The sequence below is a fragment of the Bombus flavifrons genome, chromosome 7 (assembly GCF_040668555.2).
Source record: "Bombus flavifrons isolate JBK064 chromosome 7, iyBomFlav1_principal, whole genome shotgun sequence".
Taxonomy (NCBI): Eukaryota; Metazoa; Arthropoda; class Insecta; order Hymenoptera; family Apidae; genus Bombus; species Bombus flavifrons.
The window spans coordinates 14,856,312-14,879,046 of record NC_138448.1 but is presented as its reverse complement, the minus strand read 5'-3'; the positions used below and the strand labels follow the sequence as shown (position 1 = coordinate 14,879,046).

At 37.9% G+C, this 22,735-nt stretch overlaps 1 protein-coding gene across 4 annotated transcripts in view; it reads left to right on the top strand.

The window, feature by feature from the left end:
• Positions 1 to 19,500, top strand: part of mamo (zinc finger protein 628-like) — a 100,798-nt gene extending 81,298 nt beyond the window's left edge. For all 4 annotated transcript variants that reach the window (XM_069117346.1, XM_069117344.1, XM_069117347.1 and 1 more), the window contains one exon: positions 16,334 to 19,500. In XM_069117346.1, the coding sequence (XP_068973447.1) occupies positions 16,334 to 17,380 (1,047 nt within the window). In that variant the 3' untranslated portion in view covers positions 17,381 to 19,500. The remainder of the gene's footprint in view (positions 1 to 16,333) is intronic.
• The last annotated feature ends 3,235 nt before the right edge of the window (positions 19,501 to 22,735 follow it).

Here is a 22,735-nt window from a genome sequence, read left to right as displayed (position 1 = left end):
GGCGAGATAACGTATTATAGAGGGGGAAAAAGCGGTCGGATGCGTTTGTTCGGAATTTTACCCTCGCCGTGAGTATATTTACAAGAATCCGTGCGAATTAAGGGTGATCGATCCTCGTCCATGGGCCAGTTCCAGAAAATCGGCTAGAAATATCTACTTGATTTAATTTTCATGCTGCGAGAAGATAAAGGATAAATAAACTAATGGGATATTCTCAGAAGAAATGCAGGAATTTAGGTTGCACGTAAAGTGCAAATCTTGGAGAAAAGCGAGGAATTGAGAACGAAAAATTTAATTAGTTTGGTTCGGAGAAATTAGATACTTTGAGGACAATTCACATATCGAGAGATAATACAAATTTTTTATTGGCGGAAAGAAGGAATTGAATTTGAAGTATGGGTAGGTTTCATAAGAATACTTAATGCAAAAAATATGATTTTCCTTCTTGAATATTCTTTTGGAAATTGTCGAAAAAACAAGGAAATTTAGAAGCGTTTGTACGTCGAAAGATATAACAGCTTCGTAAATGTCCTTTCTAAAATCATTTTACTCGTAGGAAAGAGGAATCAAATGTAAAAGTGTATGGAAATGTTTGATCTATCATTGCAACGAATGCAATTTTTCTTTTTAAAAGGACGTAGAAGAAAGATGCTTAATTGTCACTTGGTTCTAGGAATATTAGAACAATTAAAAGGGTTTCTGAAATAAATTTTTAAACCTTTGATACGGGCAAGAAGATGTGATCGTATAAAATATCCAAGAATTTTGGTGGAAAAAAGAAAACGTGATGGATAGTAGTCTGGAAAAATATTGACGAATGAAATTAGATACGAGGAGAAATTCCTAATGTAACTGTACGTAGAAATACAGTAATTTCCACGTGTTACATTTAGAAAAGCGTTGCATATTCGTAGGAAGAGTAAGCTTCTACTAACGAGAGCAATAATCGTATTTTATGTTGTGATAAATAAATCGTAGGTGCGTGAACATTCGTGGATCTACGCCATCTCCATTTAGGTAGTTAAAATGTTAGTTAACAAAATTACAGGGACGAAACATATCTTAATAATTCATAGGTTTTATCGTTCAAGAGTAAACTGTTAAAGTGCGCGCAACTCTCTTCGATAATATTTTAAATATTTATACAGAGTTTCGTAAAATAATGAATTTTTTGTCATAGGACGGTAACATATCAAATTTTGTAATTTGTTGCTTTTTAGAGAAGCACATTTTACAAATTAATTACGCGTTCGTTGTATCATAAACTATTCCTTAACCATTTCCTTCTCAGATCAGGTACTGAATAGGCAAACACACCTCTGTCATGTTTTTCGCTATTGTTTGACAAATGCAAACGATTTTAATATTTAGAAATACGTAGAAATTGTTCGTAAATCGCTTACAATTACTTGTAATTTATTTGTAATTCGATCGTCAGCTTCTGAAACGAAAAGGTTAACAATGGCATCATATTCAGGCAAAATTTGATTGTTGTTGATCACAGTTTTGTTACTTTTAACAGCAATGGAAGTTTAAATCTTGCTTCTTTTTCTTTCGAGTAATTTTTCTTAATTCTTGTATAACATTAGATTGTCCCAAAAGTTTCTTTCGTTTTATAAGAGAATGACAGATGCGCAACATTTTTTGTTTTATATTATTTTATTATTGGATTACGTATGGTTCATTTTTTTCCCAATAGAACAAAATTCAATAAAACAAAAACATAAGACAAGAGATATCGTGCATCTATTATTTCCTTATAAAAGGAAAGAAACTTTGGGGGCAACCTAATATAATATCCGAAGGAAAAGGAAAGTGATTTTCGTTACAATTAAGAAGAAAACGACACGAATAGAATTACAAGGAATTAAGAAAGCTAAATAGCGTGAATATCGCTGGATGTTATCTGTTCGTGAAACAGTTCGATTCAACTAGTGAAATTATCTGAGGTAATTTTGCAGTTGCACAGAGAAATAGAATAGTTTCACGAAAACCCGAGATTCCGTCGGCTAAGTAGCCGAAGAACTTCGCAAAGTAATTTCGAAGTAGGTAGCACTGTAAAAGTATACCAACGAGTTGAAAACAGCTCAGAATAGTTTTCGGAAAATCTACCAAGAATGAAATCACACGCAGTAAGAATCATTGGTTTGTACATTTTATCTTATTTCATTGAATTAATCGCCAACAATGGTTTAATTTAATAACGTCATTAAGAAGCTATTAAGTATTCGTTCCATGTTATTAATAAAATGAAGAACATATATGATTTGATTAAAAAGTAAAAACTAAAGAAGGGAAACGTGATAGATCACATTATTTGTTTTAAAATTCAATATTCTACCAACTAACCAAACATTACCAAAGCTGTGCTTTTTATTTTGTTTCGGGATTAAATATCTATTTTTAACAAACTCTCGAACTTTCATTTCAAAAATATTGATTGTAGTAAAATTAATTATTGATTGGTATTTTCATAGAAAACTTCCTGGGGTTATTACGTATTTTTAAAATATTTACATACATATTTGTTGAAGTTCTATACCTTGTGTATTCTCCTTATGAGTCATAATGATGTCAAAGTTAGAAAACCAACAAAAGTAAACCTATTGTGTCTTTCCCGTGTAATCTACAAATATAATTTTGCAATAAAAATAATTATATTATCCACGGTAGGTTGACGCAGTAAGGATAATGTAATTTGGATATTTTAGATGCAATTTTTAAAATTCTAATAATAACGCATATGTGAAAAATTACACGAGTACTCGTTTTACAAAAATATGATATGAGAAAGATAAACTATGAGAATATAATATACTTACTATCTATCTACGTGTGAAGCGTAAGGAGAAACGGATTGTCTGTTGTCAGACTTATTCGATAACCAATATATCAGGAAATGTATCTTACTGTATCTTCACACTGGTGCATTATTAGAAAAATATCTTGAAGAAAAGTTGTTCCCGCCTAATAACTGCAAGAATATCCTATCTAAAAGAACTTTAATTAACGTAGAATTAATCAAAGGGATTCGTACACGTTTGAACGAAATTACCAAGATCAGTTAACGCGTATTTTCTGTTTCTACCATAGATTTCTTAAAAATATTCCAAATTTAAACCATTAAATCCATCGATTATTGTCCACTATCTACTAATTACGTTTTGTTTTCTTACAAAACAAATATTCTTTCTCTTGAAGTAGCAATCTCTAGAAATTTACTCGATAAGGATATTAATGCTTCTCTGGGAATTCAAAAAAGAAATAATTAACTTAGAGAAAGATAAGCCCGGCTAAATTACAAAATTTAGAATCTACTCCTATTTCAGATTAATTAAACAATTTTTTTAAGAATATGCATACATGAAAAATCAACCAATTTAAAAAAACTTCAAGAATAAAACAAAGATATAAAAAAAAAAAGAATGGAATACGCGTTAATTGCACGAAGGAGAAAGGAAAGTAGGAAACAACATCGATGATTCTTACTGCATGGCTTGGACATGGGAATCGAAAGCCGATATAGGTTCGAAGACACGCGTGGAGTTGCGGAACCGAGGTCAGGGGTGTATTCACCTGGCGCCGCCCCAAGTCACGCCTACCTGCGCAATTCCAAACGTAGGCAGGCACGCCTACGCGTGCACTGATACACCGCCACGCTCCCACCTACGCGACCTACATACAGTCTCGACCAAAATTCGCTGGACGTTGGTTCGCCTCTGGACGTTCTCTGAAACGAATCGGTCGTAACCGTTTCCACCACTAATTCGAGTGGGGATTTATCGAATCGGGCTTCGTGATTCGCATAACGACTCGTGTTACGCGAACTTTGGACTTTTTCCACTTTTTACCCAGCCAGTTTGCTTGATAATGTCACGCGTTAACTCGTGTTCCATTGGTACGAAGGAAACCATTAAGGGTTAACGTTGCGTTAAAATAATATTTCATTTGCAATTTTGATTTTCTTTTTTTTTCGCATAGTACGAATATGTGAAAGAATGTTAAGAGTAAGTACCAGAGTTGTAAAAATAATTGAACTTTGGTCAAATTTATTGTTTCCCAAACGATCACATTACGTATTTTTTCGTGTATCTCTCGTTTCGATCTCTTTGCTGCAAGTTTCATATCGTATTTTAATCGTCGCATCGATAGTTATAATGATAATGTTCTTTCATCGCTTTCCTGAATAATTAAAAGATTCCAAATTATAAAACTCACGCTGCTAAAACTCGGTACAATCAGTTACATCGCTTGGCAATCCAACATCAAAAACACCAATGCTAAAACGAAATAACTCAACCAACGCCCTCGTTCCCCTATCTATCTGCTGATACCAGCTTAAGATGAAAGCCACCAATAAACCACGAATTCCAACTCGCTCACACATTTCGCCAAATCATTCTTCAACCCCCTCAATCCGTTTCTCGATAACAAAATCCTCGACCTCCTGTAACTACCCCAAAACAGGCTAAAAAAATTAATCCCGAATCAATATCGTGGGCTTTGCAGCCGCGTTTAACCCGACCGTTGCATAACGAACGATTCAGCGAGCCAGCAAGTACCGCCAACCGACCCTCTTTCAATTTTGTCCTTGACTGTACCGACAGGTGAACGCTTAGCGCTCGTTGCCGCGACCCGAGGGACACGTACAACCCGTTCGAAGGTTGCTCGTGTACGTGAACGTGTATATGATCGTGTATGTGTAAGAGCGTGGTAGGTGGAAGGTGGCAGGCCTACGCCTACCACCCCCGTGCGACCGATCACGCCGAGACTGCTCCTACTACCCCAGTTCGAGGCGACGCGCGTTTCGCGAGTTTGCGGAGCGGGTCACCCGGTGACACGTTCCTACGTCTATCCCATACAACGACCTGGTTTATGCATACGTGTGTACATGCTCGGACTTCTACCTAGAGAGAAGTTAGGCTGTAACCTTGGCGAAGTTAGTGGAGGGTTGCGCGACTACCGCAGGGCCACATGCGTTCTTCTGCTTCTGTCTCGAAGGAACTTTTAGACTGAGTTTCTATTTGGTTGACACCTCCGACTGCCACGGCAGTCATCGAACAGATCCGCGTTTCGCTAGATCCCTTAGAATTAAAATAAGGTAAATCTCATGGGTTGGAAAATTCTTAACGATGCGAACGATTTCGGCAACATTAAGAATTGCAAGAATTAATTTGGAGATACAAAAGTGCATAGAACGTGTGCATAATATGCAAAATACAGTAGCTCGCATCGCATTTGACGAATAAAACAATTTTCTAACTAAATTTCATTTCTCTGAATTATTTGTATTTACAAAAATACAAGTTTGCATAAATATCCGCAGTCAAGTTGCGACGTAGCGTACTTCGTTCGTTTGTCGCAGCTCACAGGGGGCAGTAAAATATGTAAAATTCGCGTGGTAGTCAACGTGTTGAAAGACGAGGTGACATGATTGCTAACCTTTTCTGGAGAGGATATTTGCTTGAATCGGAATAAAGACGTTTTCTTTTAAATTATTGAATGTTTTATACTGGAAAGGATTTAAATGTTTCTTTTTCTCAGGCTTGGTTACTGACCCTTTGGTCGTGTAATAAGATGACGAAGAATTTAGAAAGAACGATCTAGATTTCATGTACTTATGGTGTCAGATGCAAAAAGCATATACTTTCGAATTTTTAAAAGAGAGGAATACGTGTTAATGATCGTGTTAAAAACGGATTCTGTGTAAAATGGCTAGACTACAGATTTCTCTGCGTTTATGCAACGTAACTATTATGCTAACATAAATGTTACGTTTCAAGCAATAGTGTAAAAAGTTACTTATGTTAGCTGCAGTAAGAGAAACGAGTAATACTGCTTACAGTTGCGTAATTGATCGATTAACAGAGGAAAAATAAACATAAGCAATCATTAGCAAAGAAACGTATTATGTTACAAACGTCTGTCGTAATATGATAAAAGTAACTCTAGATCGTTCGAAGTAATTTACTTGAAATCATTGATATATATACACTGTGCTATCAATATCGAACTATTAATTGTTTTAATATTTAGAAAAATTCTTTTCACCAGTAACGATCAAATAACTCGATGAACTCCAAAATCGTTCTTCTACAACCGCAAAGTACGATCGATCGTACGAAAGAATACGTATTCGCATATTCGCGCGTCGTTGGACAAATAAGTCTTACGTAAATGAACTTATTACACAATCTGTTACATTATTTAACCCGTTGTGCTAACTTCCTCGAAGTCGCCATCTTCTAAAATACTCCGAAGTCGAACAACGACAACAAGGACAAAGAAATGTGTACATAATTGAGAGTATTTCGCAAGCTGGAGTAAACTTGCGAACAACGCGTTGAGATATCACTCCGGGGCAGGGATTTTCCGCTCGCGTCGTAAACGTTCTTTTTTCTCGGAACAGAGTCGCATATCGCGTCATCTCGTCGGAGCACGTGGTCGTTTCTCTCGTCACCCCGTTTCTCGACAGCGAATTTCGCTAATAGGGGCGTGTATCACGATCTCGATCCTACCCTCTGCCCCTTTTACCGTTCCTCATTCGTCTACGCCTATCCCGGCACCGGCGAGGCAACTTTTTCCACAGGGAAACAGGCGGACCGGTTGAAAAATGTCGCGCGACGGCTCATTGGACGCGAAAAGTTGCGGCATGGTAGTAGCGTTTTCAAACGGGCGACCTTCTCTTCCGGTACTCGGCACGGAACGCTGCCACAAACGGTTCGTGAAATTTTCTATTAAACCGTCGCTCTTCTCTTTTTTCCCCGCCGCGAATCTTGGAATTGGTTTTTCCTCATTTGTGAGACTCGTTCGTTTAAAAGAAGAGATCACGGACATTTTTGTGGATTTAATTAATCTCGAATCGTTTGTTGGTTATACGATGGAATTCTGATCGGTTGGTCATCTTTCAATTGTTATATAATAATTTAGCAAGTACATAGAAATATTAGCGAACGGACGAGTTCGTTACGGAATAGAGTTGGGAAATATTTTACGAATTTAATTAATTTAGATTGGTTTCTTTGTTATGTAATGGAATTTCAATCGATTGGGCAGTTGCAGATTGTTTCATTCCGCGATAATTTATTGTACTAATACTAGCGAATTGACAGGTTGCAAGCTTTAGATTCTACATGTTTTTTTATGATTCTTCGTCAAATACTACAGACGAGAAACTTGTAATTTGTAAAATTCACTTGTAAAATTTTGTTTTATTATCTAAGAAGTTACGAATTTTTTAATACTATTCGACGATTTTTATCGATACTCGTAATTCGTAACTTGTGACTCGTAAAATTTCGCTATCGATATCAGTTCAATTGTGCAAGATGCTTCTCAGATATCTCGTAATTCATAAGATTTACTTACGAAAGTTCTTTTGCTTTATTATCAATATTCCTTCTGTTAAACAAGAGAGTTTATTAATACTAATAATTTGCAACTTGCAGAATGTTATCGATAACATTGCCAAAATATACAAAGCAATGATAAATTAAAGATCGAGAACAATACTTGCTATCTCTTTACGCAAACAACGTAAATAGACTATCAATTAAAATTATTTATCAAGAATGCAATTAAAATTAACAACGAGCTTCGTTGATACACCCATCGATTTGAAATATATCGTTATTTGAATTAATCGTGATAATGAAGTACGTTTTAAATAACAGAGTTTCGATAAGTATGTAACACCTACGAATGCAATTTTTATTATTGCAAGCTGGCTTTTAAATCGTTATTTCTCTCTCGTGATAATAATTGTAATAATAAAACAACGAATAATATCGTTACAGTTCCTTTCATCTACAATTTTCTAACAAAGTTATATCGTGGGAAAGATGAATAAATGTCGGAGTACTTTGCATTTCTGTTCTGAATTATACCATTTTTACTTGTCATGACTATACTTTTTATCTAAATACCACGAAACTTCTTAAAGAACACGCATATTAATTATAAATATTTTGTACAGTAAATATAAGACATACATGCGTATATGGAAATCTACAGGACTAATACTCTTATGCTTTATCTTATCTTCCAATTATGCTTAAAACAGCATCTTAATAATAGAATTTGAAAATACGTACGCACAAATAACGAATATTTGAAGGAAACTTTGCTTAGTAAAAACGATATGAAGTACAAGTTGAACGATAATTACGAACGTTATGTTGGAAGATTATTAACACGGAATACGTGTTAAGGGTGATTTTATTGCACGTTCATAGCGCTTCATACTTACGAGGAGATGTTTGAATCATTTTCGAATTTCTATCGTTGCAAATAAATTACACGGCAGTTAATTAAGCGTTAGAATCCAATATTAATATTATCAACCGCGGCATATATAATGAAAGATTATTTCATTAAATATTCATGGAAGTATCCATATAATATTTTAGAAAGCGAAGAAAGTGAAACTCGGCCTTTTAATTTTTAACTCTATTAAAAGCTTAATTCGACTGATGAACATAAATTACATTCATCATAAATGGAATGGTTTTTAATCAAACTTTAATCTATCGGGGTTTAACATCGTGGAATCAATTTAACATTCATTAATTACAAGAATAAATATTAAATGTTTAACGGGAGATACCAGGAAGCCGAGAAAGCAAAGCGTGCGATTCGTTCCTGTTGGAATAAACTCGTTTAGAGGGATACAACTCCCCCTATAAACGCATCGATTCTCGATAAACAAATTAACAGAAATTAAAACGAGAACGAATGGAAATTAAATCAGCAAAGACGTTTCTATTTAATTCGCGGGATACGCGTACGTTCTATACCTTAATTACTTTTTTTTCCGTTTATTAATTTCTACGAACTGTTTAACGAACCGATACTTTATTCCGTGAGAAACAGTTTATTTCATTATCGATATTGCAATCTAAATTATAGAATTATTGCGATACGAATAATACATAAATAATATCGATTGATAATGAATGTTTCTTAATTTCCTAGATCATGTTCTACTACACAAAATATTCTACAGAATTTTAATTCTACTCCTATTTTCACTTAACTCACAGAACACATGTGCAATCCTTAGTTTGATTAGTTTTCCTATTTATTGATTTCAAAAATCCGTTTAATTTCTGCGGAAAATAGAAAGGTTCTAATTTTTTCTCGCGATTTTTCTAATATTTCAATATTCGAAGCACGAAGAGAAATTGCCACTGATATCTTGCATTCTTTTGCTTGCAAAGAATTATACGCGAAATCCAAAATATTACTGAAAGAATTAGATAATTTTTTAAATATTCCACGGTCACAGAAAATTAACAGTTTCTTAATTTCTTGAATCGTATTGCCTTTTCAAAATATATCAACCGAAAACTAAATTTATAATTCTTCTCTCAATTAATAAGTAAAAGTCCCGTTTATGTGACACGAAAGGCTAAATGTTCAAGGGAAGTTGATAAACTCGTCCGTCACCTGACTTCGGCAAAAGCGAACGTTGCGAAAGCTAAGGATACCGAGAATGATCGACGACGCCGGACGTCCGTTGATCGCTTTTGTGCACTCGTCGCATATTTTGGCCATTACACGTCCGTTTCTGCAATTGTCGAAGGGAGTTATGCAGACTCGCACTTTTACGGTACTTAGTAAGCACCTCATTCAAGGTCCACGAATGCTCGATGCAAATCACTTCGTGTCGAGTTCGCTTCAAAATTTTTACGAAATTCGTCGCGATGAAATATCGTAGATGAAACGCGTGAAGACGTACGATGACAATAGAAAATTCTAGTTATTCTCTAATGATAGATAAAATATTCTAAGGCAAGAGATTTGATTTATTAGGGAATTCGTTTGATACATTAGGGAAATTTGTTGCATTTGGAACTGATAATTAGCGTGCCTTTTTTAGGTTGGAAAATTGTAGAAATATAGAATATATTGATAAATCGTTGGTGTTTATTGATAGCGAATAAAGAGTAATACGTTGGTAATGAATAGAGATTAAGTTTTCTCTTCTCTAGAACGAAGAACTGAATAGTTTAGGAAAGTCTGCTGTGATTTGATAATACGTGAATATGTTATCAGGGACAGGGATAAAAGTTGATTTAATTTCGTTATATTAAGAAATTTCACGGTTATTTCATAGTTATATATAATGAGGTGTTAAGTATAATGAACAATTTAACGAAACCAAGTGACAATTAGTTCGATTTCTTTCTTAGAACATCAACAGAATTTGCATTTGCAAAATTCATTATTTATCAGAAGATTATAAAATACGTTATTATCTGTTGAAAAAATACACAGAAACCAAATTTCTTTCTCTAAATTAAAAACATATTCTAATTTAATAATGAAACAAACAATACAGGCAATTTAATACGAAACAATCGTATAATTGTTATTATCGTTCACAAGAGATTACTGCGAATTTGTTTGTTTCTTTTAATGTATACGAATGATTGAATCGATGGAAAACGATCCATCTGTCACACGCTATTTCTCTAATTCTCGTATTATTTCGTAAGGAAGAGGACAATCGCTTCTTCTGGTCCTGTCGACGAGCCTCGATCACCACATTCACTCCTCGGTTCGTTCTTTCTCGTTTGCTCCGGATACCCGCAGAACACACACACACACACACACACACACACACACACATACTTATAAATACATACGCTGAAAGACACGTACACAGATACACGCAGGAACGTACGAGACAACACGAGCAATGCAGTGTTCAAATACCATGAAAGCCACCCTGTAGATCGGAATCTCGCATAGTACTAAACAGATTGTATAACACTTAACTAAGCTTTCCGTAACGATAAATACATAAAATGAGCGAAAGGGAACGAGAGAAAGAGCGAGCGCGCGAGAATTAGTGAAAAAGAAAGAATGAGAAAGGGTGAGATAGAAGTGAGAAAATGTATACGAATGAACGAAAATAGTGGTAAATAAGGGAAGAATAGAACGAAAGAGAGAGAGAGAGAGAGAAAGTAAAATAACACACACGCAAAGAGTGGAAGATTGAGACGAGAGGAACCTACGAATTGTTATGTTTTCTACAGTAACGTTTGTACCGACTTACAACAATATTTGTACAATATACGATAATGGAAAAAATGAAGTTACGTACCTATACAATATAGGTTACCCAGATGCAATAACTTTTTTAAACGGTATTTAAATGAAGTAAAAAAAAAAAAAAAAGAAGAAGAAGAAAGAGGAAAACCAAGCCGGGATATTTTTCATACTTGTAACGAAGTCAGGCGGGCGATCCGTGCGCCACAATGCCGGAGGCCCGCGTGATGCCACATCGTTTCGTTTTGTGTGCCAACCAAGAGATTTTAGATTTTTTGCTTTGCAGATGATGTGTGACACGCGCGCGCGACCCGCGTCCCCGAATCTCTCGGTCGCGAACTTACAGATCGATCGACGCCCATTGCCGTTTCGAAAAAATGAACAAAAATGAGAACAAAGAGTGAGAGAGAGAGAGAGAGAGAGAGAAAGAGAGAAAGAGAGAGAGAGAGAGCGAGCAACATAGAACATATAGAATGGAAAAATGGAAAAAAAATAATAATACGAAGATACCCTACATTCCAGCACTTACACCTCGACACCCAGCACTGACGTCCAGATCGCTTGATTTAATCGAGTAAACGCTAGTGATTAGAGACGAGATAATGTGACATTGTTATGAGAGAAGTAATGCGCGTAGCTAGTTTGCCTCGGTCGCCTCCGTTTTTTAGGAACCACTCGAACGAACGAACCCGCGCCAGAAGTTTGGCTTCGCGCGAGACGCTGCGTCGTTCGCGAAACCAAAATGAAATTTTTAAGAAGATGGCAGAATTGGCTCGTTGAACGATTAAGTATGATTTTTAGAAGCATTGGGGGTTTGCGGGAATTTTGAATGTGGGTACAGCGATGCTTTTTGCAATATGGAAGGGAAAAATCAAAGTAATAAGATATTCTTAATTATCGATATAGTCGTTTGGTCGTTGGTTAAGGCTGTTTCAATTGATCAATCTCGTACTCTGTTACGAGACGATAGTTTTCAGATGTTTCCTTGTCTAATTGAATGTATGGAGATTAAACGTGCATAATACTATTCGTAGTTAACCGAGGCGATATGATGCACGTATTATTATTCGATAGTTAGTGACCTACAATACTCGTACGCTGCTTTCTATACTTTATTGAATTCTGATCTCCAGCTGTGGAGAAGCACAATATCGGTGTACATTAAGCTACATTGCGTTCACCGAATCTGAATTTTTCTCTCAGAATGATAAAACATTAATTATGAACTATTATAATTATGCATATATGGCAGATGTTTTCAAGAATCTGTTATAGTTCGATAATTATAATAGCGGAATACGTAAAAACATGTTGATCTCTGCTAAATAAAATGCTTAATTAAAAAAAAAGTAATTATAAAGATTGAAATTCACGATCAACAAAACAATTACGAATAGTATTCTGTACATGGATAAAAGAAGCCTCTATTTTCAATATTTCCATAATTTCTTCACTCGCGTTACATTCAAAGAAATCACAGATTTCACTTCGCAAAAACCTTAACTCAATTCGATCGAACAAAGCCGACTACAAATATCTGTAATTTTTCGCATCGCTGCAACATCTTCTCCTGCAAATTCACCTCCGGCCTAGAAAATTGCCTAACAAAACGCATAACGATCTAAGATCATGCAAGGAGCTATTATTGAAGCACGTACATCTTTGGAAAGAAACATCGAAAGAGGTCACGAAGACGGAAACAAGATGTTTAAAGGATTTATCTGGACGTACGTGTTCCGATTCGTTCGCAAGCCGGTTGACAAGTTCTTTTTCCGCGTGAACGTTTCTCGAGACGTGAAAAGCACACGAGCTGTGTCACGTACGGTGTACGTCAATGTTCGAACGAGTAATCTTCGCCCCATCCTGCACGATTAAAATTTTATCCGCGTGCCTCTGTGACGTAAAAGTCGAATTCCCCAACAACGGAATCTCCATTATGAAATAATACGTAGTCGTCGCGATACGAACACAATTTTCAGGTGAATCGGATGAAATTGCTTCTTAATGCTTAACTTCGGTGCTATCGTATAACGTTCGATATATGTACGGAAGTTTCTACGATAAGTAACACGTTGACTGCAGCTCCGGGCAAAGTTTATGCGTTCACCCATAGCGAGTGAAGTGCTTTCGCTTGTTTCACAGAGATTCATTGTAATACGCATATATAATACGCAACCTTTTAAAAAATGAAATTGTTCGAGCGCTTTATGCCGCATTTAGTGCTTTACGTTGTTACAGGTACGTTAAGCGTATCGAAAATTTTACAGATACGATTGTTCGTTTCATTCGATTTACGACAGTCGACGTGTTAATTTTAATGTTATTGTTTGATACCGTTAAATCGCGTTTATGCAGAACGAGGAGCTGATGTTGCATCGAAATTTTTATTAAATTTCTTCTTGCGTGACCAGTAAGATTCATTGCGTCTATTACATCTATCTTATTGTGTTTTTTTCTTTTTTTTTCTTTTTTTGAGAATTTAATTAAGTAATGCGTTTTAGAGTAAACTAAGTAACGATAAATAATAGTCCTCACTAGGAAAGATTAGTTGCGAAAGAAAGAAAAGCTAATTCCAAAATTACTTATTTAAAGACTTGTCGTAATTCTGTTCTTTATTATCCATCAGTTTCGAATTTTTCATTCGAAATATAGATAGAACGTGAAAAGAAAAAAGTAGAAAAATCGTAAGACAAGGAGTTAGAAAGCGATATTCATGCTGTAATTGCAATCGACCATTGCGAGCAACTATCGCAAGCGATTTTACAATCAATTTCGTATTTTTCAATACAGTATCCGTCATACTCGTTCCATAAGTTGAGTACCAGCCAGTACGCAGACAAAGTATCGCGTGATGTGCCTAGAAACACTCTAGCGCGACCTTGCTGATCTTAGATATTATGCGCCGCGATAGGACACGTACATGAATTATCGGGGCACGATCATCGCTACGTTCGTAGACAAGGAACAGGTAGCGCGAACGAATCGACGCGTCTCGTTTTCGCATTTCGCTCCTCTGCTGGCGGTCGTCTCGAGGCAACGGTTCGATCGACGCAACGATCAAACGGACGCGACACGACCGCCATGTACATCGTTCGTTGTCTCGATCGACCGTAATATCTCGTAGAAAATCTTCGGGATATCTCGACGATGGGAAACAGCCAGAGGATAGAGATAAATAAAGGGAACACGAAAGAAGAAGAAATGGAAAAGAAAAATAGAAATGGTGCTCCGAAAGCTTATGCGTCTTTCTGGCGTTCGTTGTACTCGCGATTCCCGCCGTTCTATCGTCTCCGGATGTTAAAAGGCAAAAGGAAGAGAAGGAAGCATAGCGAAGGTGAGAAACGTAATCTCTACGCGTTGTTCGGAAGTTTTTAGATGGCTCCTCGAGCGAGCGAGGAGGATCGATATAAATGAGTAGAAACGAGAAAGAGAACGAAAAGAAACATACAACACACATGTGTACACACAGAAAATCGCTGAAGAAAGAAAGCTCTCGTGCACATAGGGATCATACGCCGCTCACGAGAACACACAATGTCCATCGGTTGCTCGAAGACGCGTTCGAGCTGCGATTCCGATGATAAAATAGAAAACGACGAGTTTTTTTTTGGAATATAAGACGCGCGAATGAAACGTTTATAATTTTGAGCTGTTAATAGCGAAAATTTTCGTGCGAATAGAAAACAGACGGGGAACGTTTCGTTTTTGCGTGAATCGACGGTTAAAGCATTTAGTACCCGTCGGATGGAACTTGGTTTATTTTAACCGAGATTCGCTTCCGATGGAACTTGTCGGTCGCAGCTTGTGCGTGTTTCAACACGAAGGAAATATGCGTGTAATGGTTTAAGATGTTTATGACAGCGTGGCGAAAAAAGAGAAAAGGAAAAAATAAGAAAAAAGAAAAAGTGATGTTCGAGGCGACAGGTTGTACACGTGTATAACACGATTATAATTACCAGGATCTCTCGACGTTTGAGGAAATGAAATCGGAGAGAAAGACTTGTCCGTAACTAACTTCACCACGTTGACACGCGTTCTTGATCATTATGGGTACTACGCCTTGTTTCGTGTAAAATGACGTTTTGTTTCGGTTCTTAGGCGAACGAATGCATATCATAGTTGTAAATTAACGATTTGTGAAATAAAAGCTGCAAACTGTTTGTGTTAACAATAGGTCATTGAACCTTGATGTCTTTTTTTCTGGGGATAATTCACACCTGCCCGTTTCTTTGGTCGTAGAATAGCTTCTTATCGCTTGCTCCTTTTTGATGTTTTCCTCCTTGCGGTGGTTTGCTTTCGATTTTCGTTTTCTAACATTCGTCGTTGTTTAACTCCTTGCCTCGCGTAATATTTTCTATGAAATTTATAATGCAGTTTAAGAATCAAAATTATCAAACGAATAAATAGTAAGGTAATCGTTTGGCGAGGAGTTAACTAGAAATACACACTGATTATCCTTCATTTCCTATTATTTCTATATTTCATTTTAACGTATTTAACAAACATTAAGATGTACATATTATACTATCACTTGGGTGTCTGTGTCAGAGGCGATGAAACGAAGGAATAACTCACGTACTAAATATACAGAAATGATATTGGTAAGTTTGCCCTATTTTGAAGATAATCTTTTATCTATTCTTATAATACATATTAATACTGCATGCTTTTCTACATTTCTATCTAAATTTTAGCTTGCATCTCAATCTTTATACATATATACGTATTCATTACAGTTACACGCCTATCACTGATTGTTATTCAGAATATATAATTAAAATAAAAGATAGAACCAGCACGATCAATATTGTTTTATACGAATCATATGCTTGAATCGGAATCGTAACCCTGACCTGGTAATGTAGATTCATAGATGACCACGATAATTTAAATTAGATTCGAATTAGGTTATTTAATTTTTATTTCTATCCTATATCTTACATCATAAAGGCTACCGGTGTCCTTTGTCGCGTAAAATATAGAATATATATAAAGTAGTATAAAATTAAATAAAATCGAATAGCTTAAATCCAAGATCTTATAGATCGTTCGTACAACGGAACGATATCAATTGAAAATCGACTCATCGTTTCTACAAACTGTCATCTTAACGAACTTCTGCTATCCACAGTCCATAAAAACGCTTCGTCATTCAACTCCTAAAATCTACCTTCGCCCTCTGATCCACCAATCCTAAGAAAAACATCTCACATCTACATCGCTATATACACGAATCAACCCTAGCCGAATTCCATCTAACAGACCACGATCATTTCAGGTGTCGCTGGCCCTCGGTTTGGATGCAGGAGGTTGGGGTGCCCTGGTGGAACGCACGAGTGGCGGCGGCGGAAGCGGTTCCCTGCTAGGTCACGGCGGTTTCGCCGGTCTGGCGGGGTTGGCGCGTCGCTGCGGCGTCTGTCTGGCTACGTTTCCTTCCGCCTGGTTGCTGGAACGGCACGCGTTGCTTCAGCACGCCGGCCAGGCTAGCGACGACAAACCATTCACCTGCGAGCAATGCGGCCAACGCTACCGTTACCGATCCGCTTACGTGAAACACCGGGAGCAAAACCATCGGGCCCGCCTACCGGCCGATAAGCTTTTCACCTGCGACGTCTGCGGCATGCAGTTCAGGTACCTAAAGTCCTTCAAGAAGCACCGACTGAACCACGCGTTGGAACGATTGCAACGAGCTCCGGAGCCTCAGAGCAGCGCGATGACGGTGTCCGCGGCTGCAGAGAGAAGCGACCAGGTGTCCAGCACCGGGGAACCATCGCAGGTGGAGACAGGGAGCGACACCACTACCAATCCAGGTGAGGAAGAGACGCGGGGAACCTTCAATGAAAATGCTCGCGAAGAGAGCATCTCTGAGACAGCCAGCGTGCAGGAGAATCCTGGCGAGGCTGTCGAGGTTCAGATGACCGAGGCTCCTACAGGAAACAGCAGATCAGCCGGTGGTACCAGCGAGGTTGGCGACACGGATGACAACGCTGTGGACGACGATCGTTCCGAACACACGGATCCTGTGATCAGCCTGGCTCGCAGCAGTCACGAGGTTGATAGGCGCGAACGTCGCTTCGCCTGCCCCTTTTGCGGTAAGTGCGTCCGTTCGAAGGAGAACCTGAAACTCCACGTACGTAAGCACACCGGCGAACGACCGTTCGTCTGTCTCTTCTGCGGACGCGCGTTCGGCGGAAAAAGCGACCTTACTAGGCATCTTCGTATCCATACCGGAGAGAGGCCGTATCACTGCGAAATGTGCGGCAAATGTTTCGCCAGGGCGGATTATTTGTCCAAGCATCTCACCACCCATATACACCAACGCTAAACTGCGTGGATTGTACGGACGTTCTTGTCACTCGCTGCGGCGTCTTCTAGCTCGGGTGTTTAGGGATTCTGCGATAGCGAAAAGGGTTGTTCTAAGTGGATGAATTTCGATTGTGAGCGAATCGACTCCTCGAAGTACGCAATCGCCACAAAGATATTTCAATGTTGCAAGTTTTTCTTTAGGTAGTAGCTAATCGTGGCGATTCTTGCTTTACGCGCACCGCTTCAGGGACCGACAGCGAATCACTTGTATACAACGATCGTAGAAAAACGAATTATTTTAACCGCGATGCTTGCGTATTGTGTATCGTTAAACGCGTTTGTTACATCCCGTGGAACACCCTTTCCGTGTCAGAGATACTCGAAAAAACGAGACAACGACGTAAGAAAAATAATGAAGCTTCATTCACATAGAATTCGTCCAATCATCGAGTAAAAGATCGTAAAAAGGGGCGAGCAGACAGGTGAGAGAACGTCAACGTACGCGAAGGTAGTTTTCGAAGGTTCGTCCACGCGAGATGTCCGCTCTTCTCAGAGTCGAACGAGAGAAATTCTGGCGTGAAACTTCGGAGGATGCGGGAGATCAGCATATTTTTAAGATAACGTTAAACTACGCTTCGTAAACTTCGCGTCTTCGGATCCATTTTTCGAGGCTCGTTGAACTTGCGATTTTTTTTTTCACGAGTTCTTTCCTCTCTCTGGTGCGTAATCGAAGAAAAGGAAGATTCGAGAAACGTCTAGAGCGCGATAAGAAGAGGAGAACCACGTATCCATCCAGCCATTTGCCCATCGAGACGAGTCAATTACAGAAGAAGAGTGGAAATGAAGAAATCGTCGACGACGAAGGCTGTACACGCGTGATTGTAATCTTATCACGAACGTGTAAGAGAACAGAAGAACGAAGTGAACGAAGAAAAACGAAAGTGGAAGAAGGTCGAAGATTTCTACTTAACGTTAGTGAGACTAATTTGTGATAAAGGATTCGAAACCAAAGAACGCGACGGACGTCGACGATGACGGCTCGTTTTTGTTGTCTTCTTCGTCTTCGTGCACCACCGACGAGCGATCTACTCGTTTACGTAATAGCTGTCAGCGTAATCGATGCGATTTTTATACAGTGCACGCGATAACGATCATTCTTCCGTATGCCACGCAGTCGAGGACACGTCGCGACTCCTGGTTGGACGGGAAGTATCTCCTGAATGGAAATCTAGTGGAAAAATATGTAACGTCTAGTATAACGTTTATGATTGATATATTGGCCCCGATTCCATGACAATTTAATATGAAAAATGTGACCCTTTTGATCAAATTTTTTTTATGAAACTTCATCGTACAATAGTTCAAAAAAACAAATACGATGCAAGATTTTCCTTATATTTACGAGTTAACGTTTGAATCATTAGGTGCAATTGGATTTTTTAAGTTGATTTAACCCTTAACTAGTACTGTCAGATCCTGATAATACTTTGTGTGTTATAAATATTGTCATGATTTCACTTTCAAGTAATATGTGACATAAATATCTTGAAAATTGTTGATCAGTTCGAATTTTATAGTTGTGTATCCCGGAAGACGGATGCTCTTTTTCTAAATTTTTCAATCGTATTACCAGAACGTACGATAAATATCCAATTTCTTAAAGAAACAAGACACGCGTCTGTGAATATTATTTATCAGGAGGGTAAAACAAACATAAATTTAAAGAAATAATATTTGTAACATCATCGTATTTCTCACCTTCTAATTTATGAGGTTGATCGTTGTGGTTTCCGAGCGACTCAATTATAACTTACAAGCGAAGGTTTACATTTTTTATCGAGCCTAGAACTTCGGTAAATAGTTAACATACTTCTATTTCACTGTAACTAGTTAAGGGTAACTCGCTTTACTCGCATCCTTACAGTTTCGTTCTTTTTATTCCATTAATCTAAAGAAACAGCGGAAATGCTGGTATAATGATGCGGAAGAGTGGTATCTTTGGACCGGATTGATATTTATCTTTATCGAAGCAAAATTTTAGCTAGTCTTCGATCGATCTTACCGTGTCTTTTGCGTTATTTCCAACTCGATCGTGTTTCTCTATTGCTCGAAAATTCCCCGAATTCCAAGAAAACCTGCGAAGGAGTCGTTATTAAAAAATTTCGAGGAACATATACGAGGATTAATTGATCTCCTCTCGATTTGATCCTTTTGTTTCAATCTGAGATTCTATTATTTGAATAAAAAATGATAAATCGTGGCGAGAAACTAATCAGATAAATGAAATAAACGTAAATTTCTTATTTAGAAATATGCAATGACGGATACAAAAGACACGGTTTATAGAATTTTAGGTGGTAGTTTAATAGGGATTAGACAAACTACTTAATTGTTTGACTGCAAGTATCGCGAAATATTGAATTTCAAGAATTAATTAACAAAAGCTGCGCTAGAAACATAATCCGCGTTATACGTGTAGCTCGAGATTATTCGTTACAAGTGGAGGATTCTCGCAGCAACATCTCACGAGAAACAATCATGTTTGCTATTCTTCCTCTGAAATTAATTAGCCACTCTGGTCTACAGCCCAGACTGCGAATATCACGAGTAGTTTCCTCCTTCACAATTTCACCTGAAATAGCGTGTGCTTGCGTCTTTACGTTTTCTATCCTTAAAACAAATAATAAAAACACGTCACACGTGGAAGGAGGAACGAGAGTGGTTAAACAAATAACATGATATTTAGCAGTCGATTAATTACGAGAAAAATAATTCAATTTACGCTATAATTATTTTCTTAATTTGTCCTCGGACTTGTTTTATTATCCAAACGACGTATTCTATTGCGCGAGATTAGCTTAACTTAAGTATCATTACGAGATACCAAATTAAAAAAATAATCGCATGAGAACTTTCGCTTCTCAACCTGACAGTCAGACATTTCAAAGAATATCTTTCTATATAATCAATGAGTCCAACTCAACGAAATACTAAATTTAACAAATAATCATATAAAAAGTAATTACATTGAAACTGCCACCTTTCGATCTAACAACATCGAACGTTCGATGCTCAAAGATTTAAAACATTTTACAGAATACGAAGAGAAGAATAAATTAAAACGATAATTGTTTAAACGATAAATTACGTTGAAACGATCAACACGATGATTCGAAATATTCCAAAGAATACCATTCTCTATAATCAATCGATCTATTGAACTATTGTATGTATCTATAATACAGAGACGAAAAGATGACAAAAGGAATAGGGATGTGATGGACTGAACGTGTCACATATGCAAATAAGACAGCGTAAGAACGCGTAACGATGAGCGACAGGGAGCAATACTTACTTCCTTTGCACCAGTGCTATCCCGCTAGTCATTTTTCTAGCTCTGCGCTACGGTATCCATGTAACTTCTGCGATCAATCGATCGTAACTCTTGTCGCCGGTGGTCAAAAGACGTTGCATACAATTGAAAGAAACGATAGACTTCAGGTCCAAAGGACGCAGCGACGCGTTCAACGTTAGCATGGATGCGAAGGATAGGCGCGAATCATGCCAGGCCCTTCTCGGAAGCGTTGCCGGTGCCTTGGAAAGCCAGCCGTGTATCCTTTTTAAACCTAGCGATCTAGCAATAAAGCGTGTGTTTTCCGTTCTAGCCGTCACGCAAGTAGAAAAAGAAAACCGACCAGGACACCATGTATTATCACACGGTCTCCGCGGTTCTTTCAAAAACCTCTTCTTAGCCAATTGTGTCCATTTTGCTGTTTACGTGTATATATATATGTATGTCCCTGATACGTGTACGCATATATATACATACACATGCATATACATACAAATACACATCGATGAAACGATAGATCGTCCAGAATCCACATATGCGCGAGCGCAGAAACGAGAGTGCCGGCTCATTCTCTTGGGACCTGGTCTCGCAAGCGAGTTCACATCGTCGTTCCACTCGTTTCCGTAATTCCGAGGGTTCCGAGCATACAACGTATGTATACATATGTATATGTGTGTATACATATATACATATATATATATGTATCTACATACATACATATACAAACAACGTTACTCGAATCCTCGAGGTTCGCCGAAAATACATTTACACTTGTTAGTCGTTCGTATAGCGTTCGCTCATCTCCCATCGGACGCTGGATCGCTGTCGATCGCGAGATCGACCAACAACTTCCGTCCGGTTCCCTGACCGGGATTTTGCGATCGAATTTGAACCTCTCGTCGCGTCTTAACTATTCACAAGGCTACGATAACTACTCGCCTGGTGAACAGGCTGCAGAGGGAGAGAGAGAGAGAGAGAGAGGGAGAGGGATTGAGACAACGAGAGAGGGAGAGAAAGAGAGAGAGAGAGAGAGATGGATCCGTGGATAGAAACGTCGACGATGGACGCGTCCACCGGTGGGAACGAAGATCGATCACTTGGACGGATGGTAAATTATTCGGCGCGTTATTCCGTCTTCTAAAATAGACATTAAATTAAGGATAAGTAATGAGATCTACAGCGATCGTTGTTGCAAACGTGCCGTCCCAGTGCCAATGTCTCGTTTACTTTTCGTGAAAGTTATCGCATAGCTTGCGTCGATCTTTCGCCGTCTTGGTGATCGAGATCTGCTTTGAAGTAGCTGCGTGATATAGGAACGACGAGAGAAATTTTTGGTTCGGTCGTGGGCGATTTGAGCTGTTTTTAACGACGCGGGATACTGCGACTGTTACTTGTCCCCGGGAGAACGTGGGATATGATATAGCTGTGAAGGATGCGTAAACAGAAGGTTCTTCTATATTTTATTCTTGTACACAACTTGCCTCGTTTTAGCGAACGCTGTGATTTCGTGATCGTTGCTCAAACCTGAAACCGAGAGCGGAAATGCTGGGAGACCGATAGCTCTTTGCGTTCCATCCTAGCGAATTTAATAGAGTTTTTTCTTTGTAATTTTTCGTTAGTCGCAGGTATTACATATTGATACAACAATTATTTCTGAGTTACAACGTACGTATAGTTTACACCGCGTATTTTCGAATATTAACCAACTCTTAACGCTTAGACGCTTTTTTCTCTGTAAATAATTAAAAAAATATTAATATCCTTGACTCTTTACGAAGATTATCTTATGAAAATGCTTCTGACTTTGCAGCATATAAAAATATAATTCTACAGGCAGATAGATAAAGAAAGTATAACGTCGTAAAGAATAACTTTGTAATTCAGAAGTAATGAAATCCTAATAGTATGAATATTCATTTTCGATATCGAATTTCTTCATCGCTACGTGTTACCCGAATTAACGAATTATTTGAACGAAGAAGCCAAGAAACGTTAACCGATATTTTCTCTGTCGATTATTCG